Consider the following 25,288-nt stretch of genomic DNA (forward strand, 5'->3'; position numbering starts at 1 on the left):
GGCTATCATCTATCTATCTATCTATCATCTATCTATCTATCTATCTATCTATCTATCTATCTATCTATCTATCTATCATCTATCTAGGGGTGTGTGTGTGTGTGTGTGTGTGTGTGTGTGTGTGATCATTTAGGCACAGTATTTGCTTAGTAAATAGTCAATATAAGGTAGTTATAAAATGGCCTCAGGGCCTTTCTCCTTGCTATTCTCAAACGTAATACTCCTCTCCACATGTGAAGTTCTTAGTTGCAAGCACTGGAAACCAGCTCTGGCTAATATAAGCAGAAAAGCGAATGTCTTGAAAGGTACTGCTGGAGGAAACATAAATTTGGTGGAGTGCCTATTGGTACAACCACTTTGGGAAACTATTTGGTATTGTCTACTAAATTTGAATATATGCAGATTCTATGATCTAGTAATTCTACTCCCAGCTATATACCACATAGAAAATATATAGATAGTTGCACCAAAGGGCATGAAGTAGGGATGTTCATAGCATTATTATGTATAATAGCCCCAAACTGGAAATAGTACAAATGCCTATCAGCAGTGAAATGGATAAATTGTTATATATTCATAGAATGGAATACTACACAACAGTGAAAGTAAACCAGTGATAAGCATATACAATGGCATGATGAATCTCAAAAACATAATGTCAAAGAAAAGAATGTAGATCCAAAAGAACACATTTTGCATAATTATATTTGTATGAAGTTCAAGAACAGTGGAGTAGGAGGGTAACTATGATGTTAGAATCAGGATAGTGGCTTCCTTCACAGCAATGACGGGGGGAGTTTCCACCTGGATGGAGCCTTACCTGTCCTCCAGGTTGCTGAGCAGGAGACCATCTGTCCCAAAGGAAGGAGAGAAAACTTCTATCCTCCTTGACCTAGGAAGTCTGGGAAGCTCCAGACTGCCTTGATTAGAGATGTGAGAGGAAAGTTGGACCCACTAAGGAGCAAGGGGGCAGAGGTGACTCCATGTCCTAAAACAGAACTACTTTTTATTATTTTCACCTTTTGTAATAAAATTTCAGATAAAAATGTCATTGGCATGCATCCTCTCTATTAATGTACTATCGCTGTAAATTCTATTTCTTTTCTTTTCTTTTTATTTGAGAGAAACAAACATCTGTGTGGTACTATTCATTCTAGTTTGTAAGTCATGCCCATATGCTTTATCTCATATAGAGTATTACTCTGAGAATTAAAGACAATGTCAAAATGCCTCTATCACTGTGTGTGACCAGAGTGACAATTCATTACAAAACTTCAAGGTGGGTAGAGCAGGCAAAAAAGTATCTGTACTTTCTTTTTGTGCAATCAAAAAGAAAAAAGTGTCAAACTCAGCTCCTCTTCTTTTTTTCATTTTTTTCAGCTCCTCTTTTCTAAAATTTTTTAAATTAACATATAGTGTATTATTAGTTTCAGAGGTAGAGTTCAGAGATTCATCAGTCTTATATAACACCCAGTGCTCACTACAGCACGTGCCCTCCTTAATGTTCATCATCCAGTTACCCCATCCTCCATCCCCCTCCCCTCCAGCAACCCTCAGTTTGTTTCCATAGTTAAGAGTCTTTTATGGTTTGTCTCTCTGATTTTTGTCTTGTTTTATTTTTCCCTCCCTTCCCCCATGATCCTGTTTGGTTCCTTAAATTCCACATGAGTGAGATCATATGATAATTGTCTTTCTCTGATCTACTTATTTCGTTTAGCATAATACCCTCTAGTTCCATCCATGTCATTGCAAATGTCAAGATTTCATTTTTCTGATGGCTGGGTAATATTCCATTGTGTATATATATACCACATCTTCTTTATCCTTTCATCTGTTGATGGACATCTGGGCTCTTTCTGTAGTTTGGCTATTGTGGACCTTGCTGTTATAAACATTGGGTCAGATCACTACATTTGTATCTTTGGGGTAATACCTAGTAGTGCAGTTGCTGGGTCATAGGGTAGCTCTATTTTCAACTTCTTGAGGAAGTGGCTGCACCAGCTTGCATTCCCACCAAAAGTGTAAGAGGGTTCCCCTTCCTCCGCATCCTCGCCAACATCTGTTGTTTCTGACTTGTTACCTTTAGCCATTCTGGCTGATGTGAGGTGGTATCTCATTGCGGTTTTGATTTGTATTTCCCTGATGCTGAGTGATGCTGAGTGTGAGTGTTTTTTCATGTGTCTGTGGGCCATTTATATGTCTCTTTGGAGAAATGGCTGTTCATGTTTTCTGCCCATTTCTGGACTGGATTATTTGTTCTTTGGGTGTTGAGTTTGATAAATTCTTTATGGATTTTGGATACTAGCCCTTTATCTGATAAGATATTTGCCATCTGAACACCTGTGAACTCAACCGGTCTCAAACCTTCTGACACTAAATTCTGCGTTCTTCAATCTGAATGCAATTTGGATAATGTATCATACATAATAAAGAAAAAACAAACAGCAATCTAACAATTGAAATGTAAAATGAGCATACAATGCTGTGCCATAAACCCCAACCAGATGCATCCTTGGGCATGTCCAAGTAAGGGTCACCTTTGGTCTTGTTCTAAAGTTCAGCCCAGAGGGCTTTCCTCTTGTCAGGAGGAGCTTATCTATTGGTGTGTCAATAACTGCTTCCATAAAACACCATTCCCATTCCCTGAGAATTATAGCCATAATCATATGTGAGTACCTAAAATGATATAATTTACATGATGTGGAATCTACAATGTGGACAATATTTTTAAGAATACTTTTTTCTTGTCCTGTTAAAATGGGAAGGGCTGCTTTTGGCTTAAAAATCACTGTGGCACAGAAATAAAATCAGGGAACCCAAAAATCTAGTGAAGGGGCAGATGCAGTGTTGGGTACACGACTGTACTTGCCCCCACGAATGTAGTTGTTGGTTATTTCTCTTTGCTCTTTTTCCTATCAAAACTTGATCTTATTCTTCCTCAGTCATTTCTCCCCTTATCGTGAACTAAAACCAGGCATACCATCTTTCCCAGGGAATTTTACATATTAAGCTTTTTGCCGATTGTTAATTACAGAATGTCTTTTCTCTATAAAAGAAATTTCAGGTGCAGAGAATCAATGGGTGTGGCATCCTTAACCTTCGTGCTTGAAATTGTACTGCCTGTCTGTGTTCTGGGAGAATTATGCCCATGGGTTATGGCTCCACTTGTGAACTTCCAACTGACCTCATTTAATTTCTAGTAGCACAAGAAAATTTTAGGATGACTAGTTAAGGGCTATATTGTTTGAAAATATTATTGCTGTACGTACTTCTTAAAATATAAGAGTAACTCTGAGCAATCTTTTAGCTTCAAGGAGGGAAGATTTATTAAGACATTTTTACTTTACTATGTCCATATCTGAAAAATGAATCCAGAAGTCACTATAAGAAAGATAGGACTACAGTTAAAATGCAGCTGCTTAGGAAACAGAGAAAGGCTTGAAAGTGTGAGAACAAGGGCTTATTTCCTCTTCCTTAGAAGTGGTGTTTCAGTATAAAGGATGCATGGATATTTTCATTTGTTATTATTTTAGCATCGCATAAAATTTATATAATTGATTTAATCTTTGAAAACTGAAATTTTGTCTATATGGTTTCAGAATCCAAAGCTTAGCTTGAGTCTGTACTTAAAGAGTACTTAGAGGTGCCTGGACCGGATGAGGTTCATACATTTTCAGACAGATCAATTTTAGTGATTTTGGAATCCAATTTGACTATCTCTATCGCTTGTATTTTACCTGAACTCCTGATCTGGGAAAAGCACTGGAATGTATCTCAAGTACAGTTTATTATAGTTTTCTAACATCATTTCACAATAAATTTGCCTAAGAGTTTAGGTTTCGCCTATCAGGCCATGCACACTGTGGTGGTTTATGTAGACTAAATTAGTTTTTTAAATACAGTCGAATTTTATTAGTTATTTTTTAACTGCTTGCCAACAGAATTGGTGATTATCTTGCCTCTACATTAGTCCATGACAATTCAACTTTAGCACCCGGCCACAGTTAGACTTTTAGGAGGGCTCCTGACTTCCTTAATTGCAACGCCCTCAGCAAAATGAAAATGCAGGACCCTTGGTTCAAAAAACAGGAAAAATGAATGCCATTAAATGTACTAAAACATATAGTGTTTTCCTTTCTTCTGCAGTCTCTCCCTCAATTTGTGATGGTGTTTTTTATTTGCTGTTTGTTGTCATTTGAAGTAAGGAAATATTAAATCAAATCATTAGGATGAATTTTATCATTTCTATCTAGATTGTGCAATGTCAACTTTAAATGTAAATATAAGAGCATTTAACTTGTATGCAGACTCACTGAAATTAAACAACACTTAGTAGCTTGTTTAAGCATTTGTATTTTATTCTTGCCAGAAGAGTGGACACATTGTACAATTAACTCAGATGTTTTTATTCTACTTTTTGATACACACATATTCTACCAACACGTTCTACTTCTGGTTTATGGTGGGGCCAGGAAGGACTAAAAGGAAAAAGAACTATGGATTGCCCCATCTTTTCCTTTCTTTTTCTATCATCATTTTAGCCTAATCAGCTGGCTTACAGGAGAATAAAGGATACGATAAGGTTCCTTGGTTGTTCATGTTTCTTAAAACACTATTGCCTTCATGTTATGTTTGAAGCAAGTTCAAGTCCAAATGGAAAGCGTGGTCAGGGCTCTCAGAGTCTGTGTTTACTCAGCTATGGACATAACACACTTATACCTTGTACTTGCACTAAGTCTCTCTGAAATCTCACCCATTGTGGTTTCGCTGGCAGTTTATGCTCATGGGACATCGCTAGCACTGTATGTAAATGGGTTGGCAAGGAGCAGCACACAGACTGTGGGTATCTCCTCTCTACATGTGTACCCTCCATCATTCCATCAGATTTCACTTACAAAACAATGCTTATTTTTTTTTAAAAGATTTATTTATTTGAGAGAGAGAGAGAGTGCTAGTGTGTGCGAGCTATGAAAGGTGCAGAGGGAGAGGAAGACAAGCAGGCTCCCTGCTGGGTGCAAAGCCCGTCATGGGGCTCAATCCCAGGGCCCCAAGATCACAACTTGAGCCGAAATCAAGAGTCAGATGCTTAACCAACTGAGCCACCCAGGAGTCCCCAAAGCGATGTTTAAAGATAAAATTAAGAATTTTGCCAAAGGCAAGAGAAATAAAAGATAAAATGAACTTATGGGACTTTATCAGGATAAAGAGCTTCTGCACAGCCAAGGGAAACAGTCAAAAAAACTAAGAGACAGCCCACAGAATGGGAGAATATATTTGCAAAGGACACCACAGATAAAGGACTGGTATCCAAGATCTACAAAGAACTTCTCAAACTCAATACACGAGAAACAAATAAACAAATCATAAAATGGGCAGAAGATATGAACAGACACTTTTCCAATGAAGACATACAAATGGCTAACAGACACATGAAAAAATGTTCAAAATCATTAGCCATCAGGGAAATTCAAATCAAAACCACACTGAGATACCACCTTACGCCAGTTAGAATGGCAAAGATAGACAAGGCAAGAAACAACAATTGTTGGAGAGGATGTGGAGAAAGGGGATCCCTCCTACATTGTTGGTGGGAATGCAAGTTGGTACAGCCACTCTGGAAAACAGTGTGGAGGTCCCTTAAAAAGTTAAAAATTGNGGGGGTGGGGGAATGGGATAGACTGGTGATGGGTAGTAAGGAGGGCACGTATTGCATGGTGCACTGGGTGTTATACGCAACTAATGAAGCATCAAACTTTACATCGGAATCTGGGGATGTACTGTATGGTGATTAACACAATATAATAAAATAAAATTTAAAAAAAAAAAAAAAAGAATTTTGAGATGGCAATAACAGAGCATGATATCAAGCATGGAGCTTTTGTAAGCACTGAGTTCTATGCTGTTGTACATGTCACATACCCACGGAGCTGGCCCTGAATGTGGTAGTGGAACTATAGTGAAAGTGATTTGTTGCTGCAATGTCATTCAGAAGAGTATCTACTATAATTAACTTATATCTTGATGACTTATTCACATCAGATGCACACATTTTTTCCTTTGCTGTATACAGAACAAAATCACGCCTGAGTTTGAAAGTTAAGGTGAGATTCAGCAACCCCAGTCAGCATGCACAGGCTTTTATACTTGGGGTTGAGGCTCATACTCTACAGGCACCTCCACTCTCTTCTTGTTTTATTTGGAACGTGAACATATAATACTATTCAATATCAGGATATATTTACAAGATGGAGTGAGGGCATTCACTAAGCACAGGCAAAGAGCCAAGTCATTAAAAAAACAAACAAACAAACAAAAAACCTTTTTAATGTTGTCCAACAATTAGCTCTGATGAGGGTGATAGACTGATTCTTTTGAATCCATTTTCTTCTCTATATCCTGAAATGTCACTGCCTCTGGTAGCTCCCAGGATCCTGCCTGACCTCCGGGCCTTCAGACTCAACCTCTAGTATGTTCTTCACCATGATGCCAAAGTGATTTTTCTAGAGCATACAGCCAATCTAGGTGCCCCTTGCCTAAAATATTTTGCTGGATTTTTCGTATTTTCATGATCATCAATGTCCTTAGTGGTTTGACCCTGCCTACCTCTTCAGCCTCCGAGGTAGCCTGTCAGCCTTCAGATAAGGTGCAGTTACTTAAACACATCTGCTCTCTCATCTCTCTCTATATGTGTATCATCCTACTGCCTGGAAAAACCTACCCAATTGTCTTTGTCTGCTCTTCTCTTACTTGTCTTTTAAGAATTGTCTTAGGAGTCCATCCATTTGTTCATTTACCTTTTCATTTATTTACTCAATAAATATTTGTTGGGTGCCTACGACATGCCAGGTGCTATGCTAGAGTTCGGGGACCCACTGATGGATAAGAATAGAGAAAGCCTGGACTTGGAGAGTGCTTAGTCATGGGAAGTGGAGGCAGATAATACATGTACGGTATTTTTGCCATAAGCACGTTTGCCACAAGTATTTTGTTTTCTTTTTTTTTTTTTTTTTAAGATTTTATTTATTTATTCGACAGAGAGAGAGAGACAGCCAGCGAGAGAGGGAACACAAGCAGGGGGAGTGGGAGAGGAAGAAGCAGGCTCACAGTGGAGGAGCCTGATGTGGGACTCGATCCCATAACGCCGGGATCACGCCCTGAGCCGAAGGCAGACGCTTAACCGCTGTGCCACCCAGGCACCCCTGCCACAAGCATTTTCATCACAAACATTTTCACTGAATAACTAATTGCCCATAAGATAATTTTGGTGTGAAAGATAAAATCATGAAAAATGAGATGGACATTCATTGAAAAGGACATAATGAAACATGAAAAATGAGTAACAAAATTTAAAAGACTTTATTGTAAAATATGAAATATTTTAGCGTATTGAAAATGTATATAGATTTATGGCAACATTGCACAAATAACTGATTTTATTTTGTGGATTGTATCTAAGCGCTTGCCTTCAAAGTCTTTCATTCATAGCATTATACATTTGTGGGGTTTTTTTGCTTATTAATTTGTCTCATTTAGCATCTTGCTTTTTCTTTTTTCTTTGAAATTTCTTCATTCATTCAGAGAGTTATCAGTTTCCAAACGCTGGAATGCATATTTGCAACTAAGCTTTGTATTGTGTTTTGAAAGCCATCTACCACTGTTGTTTGTTCTCGGGATATTGTCACATGTCCAGTGATGGGCATTCCTAAGTGTTATGGGAAATGTGGGTCCAAAACTCTGCACCATTGTATAGACCATTATCAGGGTTAAGATTTATATAATATAAAAAGTGGAGTATTGTGTCCATGGAGAAATCAAATCAAATTGTCAACCAGTTATTTTTTTTTTAATCTTTTATGGCAAAATTGACTTACTGACAATTAGTAATGTGGTGAACGTATTTGCAAAGGGACTTATGGTGAAAATACTACCTACGACCCAAATAATATGTGCTTTCTTATTAAAAATCATATAAATATAGGTACAGAAAGTGTCCAAATCAATAACAACTTTAATAAGAGCTGTCAAGGAAAAATGCTATGTAGGATGAGAACACAGAAGGAGGGAAATATAACCCAGTGGAAATAACAGTTGAGCTGTGCACTTAGGAGAGAATTGGAGTGACTTAGAAAGTGAAGTGAAGAGGTTGACTGGGATGCAGGGAGCAGGGAGAGTTTTTTCTGGAGGAGAGAAGAGCGTAAGCAAAGGTCCTGTGGCAGAAGAGAACTTGACATTCAAGACACCAAAAGGAGGAAAATGGTACAATACGAGTGAGGAGTGGCAGGAGGAGGTTTGGCCAGGAAGGACCTTGTAGGCCAAAATAAAATTTTAGTTTGCATCTAAGAGCAGCAGGAAACCTCTGGACTGTTTGGTTTAAGGGGGAAGGCAGTAGATCAGGAGGATTACAATTCCATTTATTATTATTTTTTTAAATTCCATTTATTCTTAAAAAGACTTCTCAGTCTCAGGTATGTTTGGAGAGCAGATCTGGGGAGAAGAAGAGTGGAGACTCTTTCACAAGTCCAAGGAAGAGATGTTTATGTGTGAAATAGTAGAAGTGAGGTTACCACTTGCGTGAAGATTTTTTGATTTCCCTAAACCTCACCCATTTCCACCATTAGGTCTGGATTAGGACTTCTTTCCTTGTGCTCCCATGAAACCCTGTGTTTTTGTTGTGGTGGTTGTTCTCATTTAGTCTATGCAGTGAACTTGTGTGATGGGCATTATCCTTATCCTCATTTTCTGTGCAAGGAAGTATAAGATGTGAAAGGTGAAGGAACTTGCCCGTATTTTCACAGCTAATAGCTGGTGGAGCCAGCATCTATGAGAAGGGGAGACGAAGGTATGAGGAAGAACGGGGAATGAATAAGCCAAGTGTTTGCATGGGAGAATGCAGAAAATTTTGACTGCACGGGAAAGTTCAAGTTGAGACAGGAAGACAGTTAGAGTCAAAAAGTAGTACAAAATTTACATAAAATAATGGTATGTTTAAAATCAGGACTTCCGGGGCGCCTTGGTGGCTCAGTTGTTAAGCGTCTGCCTTCGGCTCAGGGTGTGATCCCAGCGTTCTGGGATTGAGCCCCACATCAGGCTCCTCCACTGCAAGCCTGCTTCTTCCTCTCCCACTCCCCCTGCTTGTGTTCCCTCTCTCGCTGCCTCTCTGTGTCAAAATAAATAAATAAATAAATAAAAATAAAATAAAATAAAATCAGAACTCCCAAGTGGTGAGTGCTGTTGCACCTTTTGGTGTTTAAGGCTTACACAGATGCAAACCCATAGTCCCTCCACATGCCTCACCTGCACCCTTACTATGTCATTACCTCTTCTTTGAATCTCTCAAGAGTGTGTGCTGCTGGTCTCTACTTCCTTACTCCCTTGAAACATATATGTAATCCTTCGAGCCCAACCTCCACTTCCAAGCAATGTTTAAGCTCTGATGATTTTAATTCCAAACCCTTTCTTATGTCTCTCCACTCTATAGTCCTCCTACTACTCTGCTAGTCCAGATTTTCAGGCATTAGCCCATCTTTCCTGATTTGTTCCAACGGCAGTCTGAGTAGTTATAGTCTTTCCTCCTTGAGACTGTGTGCTCTGTCTGCTGGCCAAGCAATCCATTCAAGTATTGTTATGAAAGAATCCTGGGCTTCCTGCCTGCCTTTCCTGTGCCATCTCTCACCACCTCCGTCTCACTCTGTAAGATCTGACAGCTTCAAATTATTTATGGCTCACACAAAAAGTCAACATTTGGTTTTTTCCCATACCTCTTGCCTTCGTGATATTTCCTCTTCCCAAAACACTGTAAACCTCTTTTCATATCCCGAGACCCTCCTAACCCTCCCTGCCCCACACCACTGCTTTGTCTACCTGACTTCTGTTCTGACCTTCTGTGCTCAGCTCCTCTCAGAAGGACCTCCTGGCCTCAGGAACTGCTGTCCTGGTGGAGCTGGTGCTCTTCCTCCTGTAGCCTTAATATACACTGCTCCTTTTGAATATTATTTGTTTACCTCTCTCCCTCATTAGCCTTGGGTAAGATCCTTGAGGGTAAGACAGCCTCTTATTTGCCTGAGTATCCCCAGGGCCTACTCAGTACTGATGTACAGAACACCACCCATTCAAACTTCTGCACCTGCTTGGTCGCTGGTCACTGAAGCACCCTTTCCCCAATTCAGCTGGCAACCTTTCCTACATTGACTACCTAAAAGTCCCCAAAAGGTTTCTGTCCTAAAAGCCCTTCCCCCTGATATTTATTGTCTTTTTTGCTAAGATGTCTTGTGTTAGTTTTCTACAGCTGCCATCACCAAGCACCACAGACTGGGTGGCTTAAACAATTTATTTTCTGACATTTCTGGGCTAGAAGTTTGAAGTCAAGATGTTAGCAGGGTTGATTTCTCCTGAGCCTTTTTTTCTTGGCTTGTAGATGGTCATTTTCTCCCTGTGACTTCACATGATCTTCCTTCTATGTATGTCTGTTTATAAATTCCTTCTTCTTGTAAGGACCAGAGTCATTTGGATGGGGCCCACCCTAATGACATCTTTTTAAATATTTAATTACCCCTTTAAAAACCTTAACTCCAAATATGATTGTATCCTGAGGTACTAGGAGTTAGGACTTCAACATATGAATTTGGGGAGATACAACTCATCCTACAAGATGCCTCTTACCCATTGATACCTTTCCCCAAATTTATTGCCAGTCTCTGAGCAGCCCTATCTACAGAGATGTGGTTACAGCATCGCTGGCTTCCTTCCTCCCTCTTGTTCAAAGCTCCTTGGTCATCACTTTAGATTTGGCTCTTTCAGAACCTAAACTTTTAGGATCATTTTGGGTATGAAGTTGACCATTAGTGACATAGGAACTGGGAGAACTATTTCTTCTTTGTGATATATTCTCATGCTTAAATAGATGACTTCCCGTTTTCATTTTCTTTCCTATCTTTTCTCAACTCCTAGAGAATTTAGGGTTCATATACTACATGTAAGTGGGTCATTGTGTGGTGTAACTGAAAGTCTTGGTTTTGACATTCCAAAGAGATGTATAATTTTTTGGTAGTGCTGATTGTTTTTAAATACATTGCCTTATTTGGATCTTCTTTAAAAAAATACAAATTATATACTATACATTTTACTGATGAAGAAATAGAACCCCCAAGAGGTCACACAACAAGTGTCACAGCTGTTCTCAAATTTGAGTCTTTACATACAAGAGGCCAGGGCTCTTTTCACTATATTGTTGTTATTTACAAGGTCTTTAGAGCTACATATTTTTATTTTATAAGCATTTACTTTTATGAGTTTATGCTTATTTTATTAGCTCATGATTACTTTTTAAAAATTTGCCTATTTTTAGACTTTAATTACATGTTTTATTTTAAATAAATTTAAAATTTATAATTATGATTTATAATGTAAACTTTTGAATATTTTTTAAAGATAAAAAAATGTACCTATTTAAACTTATTTAATAAACTTGTAGCTCTGTATTTATAGCTTTTATAATTATAATAATCTATAATTATTATAATTTTTACTGAAAAATTTACAAACCTTTATATTACTTACTAATATTTCTATACAAAAATACTTATAAACTTAACACAGAGCTAAATTACAGTACTCAGAGGATAACTTGGTGACCAACAAAGGGGAGAAAATCTATTTATTAAATCATAATAGGGATGCATAGATATCTGATATTTCACTCTGAAGAGGGCACCAAGAAAGAATAAAATAAGACATTTGTTATTCAAGTGAAAAACAATATTAACACTTTTTATGTACATTTCTTTGGCTGAGCCAAAATTTAAGTTAAATCCTGCAGGTGAGCCTATGGTGTAGGTATCATCCTATTTTATGTTTGGGGAAACCGAGGTTTATCATGATTCAGCAGCTTACTCAAGATCTCAAAGCCAGCAAGTTATGGAGCTAGAATTTGATCCCGTGCCTCTGACTCCATGCTTCTTGTTTCATTGTGTCACAAGCTGAAGAAATTACAGGATAGAGACATAGTCAGCAATTACTCACTGAAACCAGGGACACACTGGGTACAGACACTTGAAGCCAATAAAGCCCATAAAAGGGGCATTGCATTGCTTTGGTTGGTCATCTGACACTGAGTTACTAACCCCCGTGGGCCTTAGTGTCTTCATCTATAAATACATGGTTAATTGCGGCATCTTTCTCATAAGTTTGCTGTATAGAAAAAAAGGCTTACATATATATATATATGCATACATTCATGATAAATATGAATTGTAGCTGTGTAAGACAGTCTAATCCTTTCAAAAAACAATAATTGGATGGTATAAGAATAAGATGTCCATATCTTTGGCTCGGGAACCCTACTCCTGGAAATATATTCTGAAGAAATGATTCAAAAGACAAAAATAATGTTTATTTGTATAGGTATTAGTTATGGGAAAAAAATAGTTTGGCTGTTCCTCAAAAAGTGAAACATAGAGTTGCATTATGACCTAGTATTTCCACCCCTAGAGAAATAAGAACATATATCCCATACAAAAACTTGTTCACAGATGACTTATTCATAATAGCCACAAAGTAGAAACAACTCAAATGGATGAATAGATCAATAAAATGTGGTGTATCCAGTTAATGGAATATTTTCGGCAGTAGAAAAGGATGAAGTAGTGATACTTGCTACAGCATGGATGCACTTTGAAAATATTATGCTAAATGAAAGTCATGAAAGACTGCATGTTATATGATTCCATTAAAATTCCATATAAAATGTCCAGAATAGGCAAAAATATAGCGATAGAGTAGACTAGTGGTTGCCTAGGGCAGGAGGCAGGGAAGAGAGCAACAGGAGGGATGCTGAATGACTGCGAAGAGGTAAAGGGTTTCTTTTGCCAGGTGACAAAAATATTCTAAAAGTACGTTGTGATGATGGCTGTACAATTCTGTGAGTATACTAAAAAATATGGAGTTTTGCACTTTAGATGGGTAAATTGTATGTTATGTGAATTGTTTCAATACAACTGCTTTTTAAATTAAAAAAAGTAGAGGGAAAAATGGAAATAATAAAAATATTTACCAACATATCGAATACATTATACTCTACTTTGTTGATGGAACAGTATGTATTCACTAAATATTATAAGTCCAAAGACTGTGTAACAACACAGAAAATAAGTAATATGATATTAAGTGGAAAATGTAAAAGGGTGTGATGCAAAGTGGTGCTGTAGCTAAATATACATGCATTTGGATAAAGGCTGGCAGGAAACTCATTGACACAAGCATATGGTGAAGGGAATGTGCCTCTTTCTTTCAGGAGTTCCATTAATGTTGTTGAGGATCTCCAAAGCACTTGTTTTAATGTTCTTTGTAATGGTAGCCTTGTAGTAGGCACAGGTACTACTGAAGATGCATAAAACATGGGAAAGGAAGGAAAAAGCACAAGGGACATTTTAAAAATCAGCATGTGAAACATCCAAGAAATGGAAATTTAAATGCAAAAATTTAGCAGAGCATTTAAGGGAAATGGGTACCGAGGGAGGTGCTGGAGAATGTATAAACAGGGCAGCCTCTAACAGAATTCTGCTCAGAAAACTTAAAAACTGGACTGCTTGTGAGTATGTTCTCCCCTGTGATTCTATGCCTGCAAGTTTTGAAGGGAGGGGATTTTCATATGCTGGAGCTAGTGTAGGTCTGTGATAATAGTCCAAAAGGAAATAGGAAAACTTAGCAGTATGCACAGTTTACTTAAGTTCACCAAAATTGTACTGGAGTGTGGAAAAAGGGAGGAAGTCTGGTTAAGCCTAAGTGAGTCAACATTTAATGGCCCTCCACCCAGTTCTCCTCCCTTCCCAAGGCCACCTCACCTCTGCATCTGTGTGCTTGACCCTTGCAAGGAAGGAACTCCAGCTGGGATGGGTGGGGCGAACCCAAATCCCTGTTGATTGGCCTCAACTATCAGGTTGGGGGGCCAGAGAAAACAGGGGCCAGAGCAATGGTGACCTATATCATGTCCTTTTCCAGGAACTTTCTCCTTCCTGGGTTCACACTGAATGTTTGCAATATCACAGTTCTCTCAATATCCTAGGTCCCGGAAACAACTCATGACTTTTGTGAGAAGCAACTAAAGTGCTGTATTGGCAGTTCTTTAGAAGCACTCTATGTTATATTTACTCCAGATAAATAATGGTGAGAGGGTAAGGCTGGACAGAGGCATGGCAACCTTTAAATTAAGTTCTGCTTCCACCTCAAAACAGAACATATTGTTCCTAGCCCCAAGGTGTGGGGACGAGGGGTGAGATGCCCATATTTTCTGTGGAGTATAAAATCAAGATTTTCCATTCTTTCATTCTAGGGTTATTAGGTTCATTTGAGCTGCCCAGCGATGCACCCTTAAGTAGATGCCATCTGGACTGATCCCACTGTTCAATCAATTAGCTGAGCTTACCAGGTGATCCTTGTGTCCTTCTTTGAAATCCCAGATTATTTCTTTAGCACCAGAAGTTGCTCTTATATTTCAGGCACCAGGATAAACACTGAAGGTTGTAATTACAGTTCCAGTCCTTAACCACTTCTTTCATCTTCCTTTAGGAATTCAGTCTTAGCACAAAAACACCAGGTACCTTTCCTGTGGGGATCTCTGAGCAGTTCTGTAGCTTCTCAGGGGTGCTCTGAAGTTATTATGTAAAGAAGATGAGGGGCAGTAACTGCCCTCTTTTTGCAGAGAGCTGCCTGGGGCTTCAACAACTTTTCTCTAATTCTCTATTATTCTACGTTGTCCAAGTCCATTCTCAGCACCGCTGTCCCTGCATTTATCAAATGGTGAGTTCAGTGTGGAACAGCAATCATACCCCCCACCCAGCCACTCAGTCACTCAACCACCCAAACAACAACAACAACACCCATGTGGAAATCCTGAAATGAGGAAGGAGTATAGAAAAAGGGAGACACTAGTTAATAACAACTGTTTGCCCATCACTACTCTGTTTTGCATATGAACCCATGTTTTCAGAAATTCCCTTGTATGTATGGCCCAGAATCATCACATATTTTCCCACCAAACCAATAATGTCTACGTAAGAAATCTATGTTTTGCAATTGGTGTGTTGTTTTAGTCTTAATTATACCCAGTGCTAACGTATCAATGGAATCTTTAGTCTGAAGAAAATCAGGCTGCACAACAATGTAAGAAAACTAGTTACATGTTGCCATAGCAACTGGGCCAGTATCAGAGTGAAGGTCAGAGTTCTTCAGATTCATCTACTGTATCTGCAGATTGACTTCCTTGAAACAGAATCATGTGTCCTGATCATCAACACTGAGCCAGTTATTTTCATTAAAAAAAAAAAGTTGTAGTCTCAAGTAGATATATTTTGGCCTTTCCCTGGTGCCATTCAGTGTCTTTTTATCTTTGGAAGGTGGGGTTTGGTAACGGGATCCTTTGGAAATTTCATTCATGGATTCACTAACATGGTTGGGACCTGAGCCAACAGGGTTTGATAGTAATTAAACTTTGGTGGCTGGAATATGACCTGAGAAGTGAGTTGCTTACTAGTCTCAGTTTAAGTCCTGAAGGACAGCCTGAATCCCTTGGAATCCAAACATAACCCCTGTTTTCAGACCCAGGGTAGGAAGCACAGGTTTGAATGACTTCTCCTAAGGATAAACTGCAGGGCTTCTTCCCCAGGAATTATGCTCCACTTTTCTAGGTCACAGATCTCCCCACAATTAGTTTCACAATACCCTGTGAGATGTGTGTAAATAATGCAAACCACATTCACAGGCAGGGCCACCCTGGAACAAATAATTTGCCCAGGGTAAGATAATTAGTAACAGCAGGGGTAGAGATTCCAGAGGGCCGTACTCTATCCTTTGCTAAGACCACTGAAAAATCTTCCTTTCACTCAAGAAACATGGCCAATTAATGGACAAGAGGAGGTAGAGATGGGTCAATACCTGCTGATTAATTGTTATAGGTCATTTTTATTTTATGGGGTTATTGGTTCCTATAGTTAAGGTTTTTTCCTTCAATATAACCCTCTTGATGTCTCCTCTAAAAAGACTGAAAAGAGAGTGAAAAATATGTGTTATGGGAATGAGAGCTGGGGGTTGGAGAGAGCTGGATCCAGACAGTGCTTTGGAAATTAGTGACTACATAAAGAAAAATATTTAGATGGCAAAAAGAAACATTACTCTAGTAGAAAGCACCTACAGCATATCCTAGTCTGTACTGGCTGCTACAACAAAATACCACAGACTCGGTGCCTTATGAAAAACAGAAACTTGGATCTCACAGTTCTGGAGATTAAAGTCGAGATCAGGGTTCCAGCACTGTTGGCTGAGGGCCCTTTTCTGGGTTGTAGACTTCTCATATTTTCATACAGCAAAGAAGCTCTCTTGGGCCTCTTTTATAAGGACACTAATCCCACCTATGAGGGCTCTGCCTCATGACCCAATCAGTTCCCAAAGGCCCCATATCCTAATATCATTCCTTAGGGATTAGAATTTCAACATATGGACTTTTGCAGGGACACAAACACTGAGACCACAGCAATATGTCAGACCCGTGCTAGATTGTGAAGGATACAGAAATAACTATGACATGAGTCTTGTCCTTGGTAGTTCACAGTCCCAGCAGATAGTGACAAGCACTCTAATAATAGTACATGGACACCGTGGTAGAGAAATTTATTCTGACTCTAGTCAGAAGTAGAGGAAAATACAATCTACAGATTTAATGCAATCTCTATCAAAATACCAACAGCATTTTTCACAGAACTAGAACAAATAATCCTAAATTTATATGGAACCACAAAAGACCCTGAATAGCCAAAGTGATCTTGGAAAAGAAGGGGAAAGCTGAAGGCATCACAATTCTGGACTTCAGTTATATTACAAAGCTATAGTCATCAAAACAGTATGGTACTGGCACAAAAATAGACACATACATCAATAGAACAGAATAGGAAGCACAGAAATAAACCCATGACTATATGGTCAATTAATCTTCAACAAAGGAGGCAAGAACATGCAATGGGAAAAAGTCTTTTCAACAAATGGTGTTGGGACAATTGGACAGCTACCTGCAAAAGAATGAAACTGGACCACTTTCTTTAACCACACACACAGAAATAAACTCAAAATGGATTAAAGACGTAAATGTGAGACCTGAAACCATAAAAATCCTAGAAGAGAGCATAGGCAGTAACTTCTTTTTTACTGTAACAAAGTAACATCGGCCATAGCAACTTTTTTCTCGATATGTCTCCTGTGGCAAGGGAAACAAAAGCAAAAATAAACTGTTGGGACTACATCAAAATAAAAAGCTTCTGCACAGCAAAGGAAGCCATCAAAACTAAAAGACAACTTACAGAATGGGAGAAGATATTTGCAAATGACATATCCGATAAAAGGTTAATATCCAAAATATATAAAGAACTGATACAACTCAACACCAAAAAACAAATGATCCAATTAAAAATGAGCAGAAGACATGAACAGACATTTCTCCAGAGAAAACATACAGGTGACCAACGGCACATGAAAAGATACTCAATATCACTCATCGTAGGGAAATGCAAATGAAAACCATAGTGAGATATCAACTCACACCTGTCAGAATGGCTAAAATCAAAACACAAGAAACAACAAATGTTGGCAAGGATGTGGAGAAAAGGAAACTCTCATGCATTGTTGGGGAGGAATGCAAACTGGTACAGCCAGTCTGAGTAACAGTATGGAGGTTCCTCAAAAAATTAAAAATAGAATTACCATATGATCCAGTAAATCCACTACTGGATATTTACCCAAAGAAAATAAAAACACTAACTTGAAAAGTTATGCGCATCCCTGTGTTTATTGCAGCACTATTTATAATAGCTGAGGTATTGAAGCAACCCCAAGCTCCATCAATAGATGAATAGATAAGGTTGTGTATACATATATGTATGGTATGTATATATGCAATGGAATATTACTGAACCATAAAAAGAATGAAATCTTGCCATTTGCAATGACACGGATATATCTAGAGGGTATAATGCTAAGTGAATAAGTCACTCAGAAAAAGGCAAATAGCATATGATTTAACTAATATGTGGAATTTAAGAAACAAAACAAATGAACAAAGAAAAAAGAGACAAACCAAAAAACAGACTCTTAACTATAGAGAACAAACTTATGGTTACCAGAGGGGAGGTGAGTGGGGGATGGGTGAAATAGATGGAGGGGATTAAGAGTTCACTTATTGTGATGAACACTGAATAATGTATAGAATTGTTGAATCACTGTATTGTACACCTGAAACTAATGTAATACTGTATGTTAACTATACTGGAATTAAAATTTAAAAATAAAGAAAAGAAGAAGTAGAGAAAAATAGTGAAATGTTCCTTAGGGAATCTGAGCTGGGCTTAATGGGACAGGTAGGAAATCATAGGCAGATATGGAGGAAAGGATATTTTAGGAACCACAAACAGTATAAACAAAGGCATAGGATGGAGTCTGTTTAAGGAGAACACGTTGACTAATGTGGCTTGAGTTTTAGTTTAAATTGTGGAACAGTTGGAACTCAGGCAGAAAAAGTAAAAAAAGAGCCACATTTTGGCAAGTTCTGAAAAGCAACTAGAGAACTTTGGACCTTTTCCCCACATAGAATTAAAGATTTCAAAACTGAAAGTTTACTTGTGGCCAGTGTTTTTGTGCGGTGAGGTATCAGTAAAGTTATTTTCGTTTTAAAAAGATTCACATAGTTTGATTTATGGACTATACCTTAACAGATTAGGCTGAAAATATTTTGCATTTATGTCAACATGTATGCATGAATTCCTTCAAAATGTCATAAATGGTTTTGTAATATGTCCTTGTGCAAGGTTAACTGAGTTTGCACAGACTGCAAACTGAAGATGCTCGTGTAAAAATGCTGACTCAGGCATTTCAAGTGACAACCCTTACATTTAAGTGCTTGAGGCGCTATCGTGAGAAACTGGAAAATGGTTCTGTGCAGCAGAGAAGCCGGCCAAGTCCCTGAAATCAATCTCTCTCTCTCTCTCTGTCTCTGTTTCCTTTCTTGCAGGAACAGCAATGGAAACTTTCGATGTATGGCAGCATAACTCCAGTCTGCTTTACAAGCCCTCTGATTGAGAAGCCAATTGGCAAAGTAAGAATGACTCCATTTCTTACTGAACAGTATGATTTGAACTATTGGCTATTATTTCTTTTTGTCTTGAGCTATTTGGGTGAAATAGTCAAACTGATCTCATAAAAGTGGCTGATAAAATCCAAATGTTGAACTGTTTGTTTGGCCCTAGTGTCCCCTTACCCTTGGCAAAATGTTGAACCGAGAGATGTTGACCCGAGATGCCTATGCTTCAGCTTCTACCCCCACTCCTATCCTGGTGATGTCCTCCCCACTCCTTCCAATGTCCTGGTTTCTGAGCTCTTGGCCTTATCTTCCCCTATAATGTGTTAGAAGGGAAGAGGATAATTTTAGTAATTTACATTGTAGAGGAGGTAAAAAAAAAAAAAAAACCAACGCTTTTTTTCTCTACTACTTTTGGTTCAAAATCTGGGGTTATGCAAATTAAACTGGAAAAAAAAAGCTAAGCAAGAGAAAATGTTTATTACTATGAATAAGGAGGCCTTCATAGAAAAGAAGTGGGGACCCAAAGAAGCAGTTCTATTCAGAGCTTACACTATTTTAACAAAAAGCAATAAAATGTGGAGAAGTGACAAAAGAAAGGAAAAGAGGTTTGAGCTTCTCACCATAGATTTGGGTAAATTGTGGGAAGATAAACATATGGGGGAAATGGATGGGCCATAGAAGTATTTATTAAGTTTGCTATGCAGACTTAAGTTGGTGCCTTTTCCATTGATAAGAATCATGGCTGGTGATGAAGAGTCACCTTCTTGCTGGTATGTGAGAGGAAGACACATTTACAAATTTATGTAATTTTTAGAAAGGGAAATTTATGTCCTGCTTTTAGACAGAAAGTGATGGGGGAGGGGGGCAGAGTGCTTTTCCTGCCAGTCTGCTGTTTCTCGATTGTCTTTGGCTCAAAATAATTCTTACACCAAACTGGCATATTTGGGGGTGGCACATTCTGATCCCCTTCAATATGTTAGTGTGAAATCCAGCCACAATACTCCCTCTTTCCAACGTACTTATTTAAACTATCTTGTGGAATAAAAGACTTTGCTTCTAGAAGAGAGATGACAGGCTTTGCCTGAAGTGCTACTGTTCTGAACCTGAAATCACACCCAACAATCCCACCAGGAAGTGTAGAGCCTGATGGTTCAGCGTGGGCTCTCTAGAGCCAGCCTGCCTGGGTTCAAATCCCAGCCCTGCTATTCATGTGCCGTGTGACTTTGAGCAGGTCACCTGTAGAAATAGCACCATAATAATACCTGCCTCACGGGACCGTCACCAGATTAAATCATTTAACATAAATCCATGATAGCAAGTTTTTATTTTTACCTATTTGGTTCATTCTGTCTCCAAGCACTCAACAAATCATGCAAGTGCATTGAATGAATGAATAAATGAAAAGCAATGCATGGTAAGCTTAGAGGAGGCACATCTTCAATTTGCTTATATCAGAAAATTGAAGCTGGAGGAGGGGATGGAAGAAAAGCATAACTGTGGTGAGTAGATCAGAGACACTTTCCAAGCACACGTTACCAGAAGGACTGCAGTCTGTCTGAGAAGCCTGCCACCTGCCTGTCCTTTGCTTCAGTGGTGCATCTTGGGGCCACACACAATCCAGTGACCTGGATGAAACATAGCTACTGTTGGCACAAGTCAAAAACAAACAAAAGTTCTTTTAATAGGGCTTTTCTTTCCAATGTATAGGTATATGTGGACACAGCCAGAGCTTTTTGCACTTTTTAAAAGGAAATGAATCTATTTGCCTGGCAATTCCTGGTAATTTTGACTTGGCAGCAAGTCCTGCCCAAGGCAGCTGTCCACAGGGTGTGAAATCCTGGCTGAGCAGGAAGCCTCTTCCGCATGCTGTCAGCAAGGCTGATGTTTTGCAGGCATAGCAAGACAGCAACCCAAGCTTCTTGGGACTGAGTTTCTGTACTTGGTGTTTGGTGAGGTTTATACTTTCCCTCTGCTGACTTTAGTTCCTAGTGAGACAGTATCATTTGGCTGAGAGATTAAAACAACAAACAAACAAAACACACCCTACACATCACAAAATGCGTTGGCAACTGCCCCAGCATTCACTGCCTTGCCTCTCCTTCTGTCCCCTCCAGCACCACCTATTTTGACTTTGTTTATATAGGTTCTAAAAAGACCACTTTGTCTGTGGGGACAGAAAAAACCCATTTCAAAGGCTACAGTCAGAGGTCAATGAATCTTGGAAGGGTCTCTTTTGACCAAGTTTCACTTCATCCAATAGACAGTCCTGAGTTTCTGCAGTGTTTTCCTAGACCTGATCAGAAACACTAACAGCAGTATAAAAATGGTAGGGAGTGACTTTCTGGAATGCTTTTCAGAGAGCAGAAGGGAATGAATGGCAGTATAACCATTCTTGGTTTGGTGGTATTTCACTGTGGGATTCTCAGGTCCCCCTCCCGCGGCAGGGCAGGGCAGGGCAGAGTGAGCAGTGACACCAGGACTATCTTGGGTGTGGGGGATTGCTCTTAAGGATTCTCTCTCTCTTTCTTCTCTCCATAGCTCTGGCTTCTGGGCTCAATACACTTGCTGTAAAATACTCTAATGAATTCATTTTGTATTCAGCTCTGCTTCCCATTCACCTGAAGGGGGAAAATGATGCCAAAAATGTAAGCTTTAATTATAGGGGGTCAATGGAAAGTAGTGTTTGGGGTGAATAATTGAAACCTAAGGTTACTCTGCCCAGAATCCAAACTCTCTTCCTCACTATCAAGAAACTTTCTGTTGGGTGAAAGGCTGCATGCTGGACCCAGATGCAATTTCTACCGCCCAAATTATGGTGCCCCAAGCTGAACGAAGGACCAGTGTCTCCCTGCTATGGGGGAAGGAAAGGTGTTATGAAAACCCCAAGTGAATAACAAAATAATTCCAATGTGAGCTCACAATGGAAAAAAGGATATTTGGAACCAACTCCAATCTTACAATTGAATGATAACTCTTCATTAATGGTGATGATTAGAGGGTAGAAATAAAGGAAGAAAACTTCTAGGAGCAGAGAGGGAGAAGCCAAACAAATCACTCTGGGCAGCAGGAAAGCAAGCCTGGAATGTGTGATTATTCACTCTCAGATCAAGAGGAATTGCGTGTTTTATTTCACATAATTGGAGTCAGCGCCTTTTGAATGGAGCATACAAATTTATGTAAATAAAAATGCAAATGTTAAAATATGTGTCTTGGGATTTCCAGGGAATGACCTGGCAGCTTTGTCTTCCTTGTCTTTGCAGCTGCTAAATATTATGTTGTGAAAGCTCAAGATGAACTTATTCCCCCAAATCCCACAATGTTATAACTAGAGGACTTTCTTTGTAATTTATAGGAGATACTCTGGAGAATGAATTAAAATAGACTACTTTTTAATGTATTTGACTGTAAACATGTTGCCCCCAAGAGTTTGCACAGGCTAACAATAAATGCAAAAGGGATTTCGGGATTTCAATAAATTAATGGCATATCCAAAGTGGACTATTGAAAGGTAATAAGACAATGATGGTGGAGACAAAAGCAGGGATTTGGGGAGATAAGTAACATTAGAGGATGACATAAAATTTAACTTACCAGAGGCTCTCCCACAAAATTCTCATTGGTGCTACTGGCAAGACAAGAGACTGGGCTGAAAGAGGCATTATTTCAGCCCAGCAAGCATTGTGGAGATCATGCCAAGTCAAAACAACCTCGTAAAGTGCCATGACCTTGGCAAACTGAACAGTACACATAAGCAGACGGAGCTGTTTTTAGATTAAGGAACTGCCCGTGACCATGGCTATGCCAACCTGTCTTTCTCAAGAGGAATTTAGGTGACAGATAAACGTGTCCCCAGTCAAAAGGAAAGTGACTTTAACACATTACTTGATCTGAGCAAAGGGAAAGGAGAGAGATACCACCTTGAAGGGTAGCAGTGTTATTAAATGGAAGGGTGGCTGAGAAAGCAAACAAAGCTCCCTGGGCCTCTGTATTTCCGGGTGAGGGAAGGGGAGACTGGAGGAGCTACGTGGAAGTAACTGGATAAACAAGAGATAAAGCGAAAGGAACTGGTGAACTCAGAATCAACAAAATATAGAGCTGCTTTATTTCAAAGTTGGAGGCATCTGTGGGAAGAGAAGAAATAGAGGTGTCCCTTTAACAGATTAATCTTTAGCTCCCTTTAGCACTGGAGAATTTTTCTTACCAAAGGAAAGTTTAGTGTAGCAAACAGAGGCCATTTTATTTATTTATTTATTTATTTATTTATTTATTTTAAATTTTTTTTATTATGTTCAGTTAGCCAACATATAGAACATCATTAGTTTTTGATGTACTGTTCGATTCATTAGTTGTGTATAATACCCAGTGCTCATCATGTCTCGTGCCCTCCTTAACGCCCATGATCCCGCTACCCCATCCTCCAGCTGCCTCCTTTCTGTAACCCTCATTTTGTTTCCCAGAGTCCAGAGTCTCTCAAGGTTTCCTTTCCTTTCTGATTTCTTCCCATTCAGTTTTCCCTCCCTTCCCCATGGTCCTCTGCACTATTCCTTATGTTCTACATGTGAGTGAAACCGTATGATAATTGTCTTTCTCTGCTTGACTTATTTCACTTAGCATAATCTCCTCCAGTTCCATCCATGTCAATGCAAATGGTAGGTGTTCAGCTTTTGTGATGGCTGAATAATATTCCATTGTATATATGGACCACATCTTCTTTATCCATTCAGCTGTTGAAGGACATCTTGGCTCCTTCCACAGTTTGGCTATTATGGACATTGCTGCTATGAACCAGAAAAGACCCCAAATCACCAGGGGAATGTTGAAAAAGAAAACCAAAGCTGACGTATCATGACACGGGATTTCAAGCTATATTACAAAGCTGTGATCATTTTAAGAATAGTCTTCTAAGTCATGGGCCGTGGGGAATCATTGAATGTTACATCATGATATGGTGACTGGATCTGGATAGACAGCACCTATTTCGTGAGAAGTACCTTGGGATTAATACTCAATATTTAGGGCTCTCAGTGACCCAAGAGGTTGGAGAAGCCAACTCACAAACTAGTCTGTGGCCTACTGCTGCTTCCAAAAAAATACCGAAAGTCAAGAACAGAATAATCAGAAGATAATAACAATGCTGAGCAAAGCAAGCCATTGCAATTACTACAGTTGTAGATAAACATGATTTTAATTCTTTGAACATGAGCCGATTTGACTGGATCTCTTTCTCTATACATTTAGCTTCTGGTCAGGGAGGCAAAATGCATTAAACTAAGTATTTCACTTCTAGAGCTTTTTGTAATAAGGTGAAAGAGACTTTCCAGTTAAGGGGTCAATTTTCTTCTTCTAAGATAATGGAAATTTTAGTTGGGATATGTCCAGCCAGCTAAAAAGCATATTTTTTGGCATCTCTTGCAGCTGGATGTGGCAATATGATGAGATTATAGGCAATGGGATGTGGGTGGAAGTGATGTATGCAATTTCTGAGTTATGCCTTTCATAGGAAAGGCATGCCCCTCTTGCTGTTTAGAATACAGATGTGGTAGCAAAAGCAAGAATAGCCACCTTAGGGGCACCTGGGTGGCACAGCGGTTAAGCGTCTGCCTTCGGCTCAGGGCGTGATCCCGGCGTTATGGGATCGAGCCCCACATCAGGCTCCTCTGCTATGAGCCTGCTTCTTACTCTCCCACTCCCCCTGCTTGTGTTCCCTCTCTCACTACCTGTCTCTATCTCTGTCAAATAAATAAATAAAATCTTTAAAAAAAAAAAAAGAATAGCCACCTTAGACCACGAGAGCATGGCAGAGAAACAAAATTTAAGAGTGAGGGTCTCTGACTCCATAGAACTGTTGACTGCTTGTGTTCAGCCTGCTATTGCCTGAGACAGAAATCAACTTCCATCTTGCCTATACCACTACTATTTTGGCCGTGTTGTCCCAGTACACAATTAGACCAAGGGTAAAAGTGGCTGTGTGCTCCAGGGGAAGTCACTTAGGACCTAGTGAAGGTAGAAAGCAGAGCCTGGTACAGTAAATATCAGATAAAGGAATGAAAATGCCTAGTTGCTAAGACCTATCTCCCAAATTGAGTCTGGACGAGGAAGGAGAGATACGCACATTAAGTTCTATCTCCGCGAACAAGGTGATGAGCAGAATTCTGCTCAGCCGAGAACCCTATC

The 25,288-nt window shown here is 39.2% G+C and overlaps 1 protein-coding gene across 1 annotated transcript in view; it reads left to right on the forward strand.

The window, feature by feature from the left end:
* LOC105235528 overlaps positions 1-25,288 on the forward strand; it is a 474,820-nt gene that overhangs the window by 363,036 nt on the left and 86,496 nt on the right. The window contains exon 4 of the mRNA XM_011218932.3: positions 19,046-19,129. Coding sequence (XP_011217234.2) covers positions 19,046-19,129 — 84 coding nt within the window. The remainder of the gene's footprint in view (positions 1-19,045; positions 19,130-25,288) is intronic.

The sequence above is a fragment of the Ailuropoda melanoleuca genome, chromosome 11 (assembly GCF_002007445.2).
Source record: "Ailuropoda melanoleuca isolate Jingjing chromosome 11, ASM200744v2, whole genome shotgun sequence".
In the NCBI taxonomy this organism is placed as follows: Eukaryota; Metazoa; Chordata; class Mammalia; order Carnivora; family Ursidae; genus Ailuropoda; species Ailuropoda melanoleuca.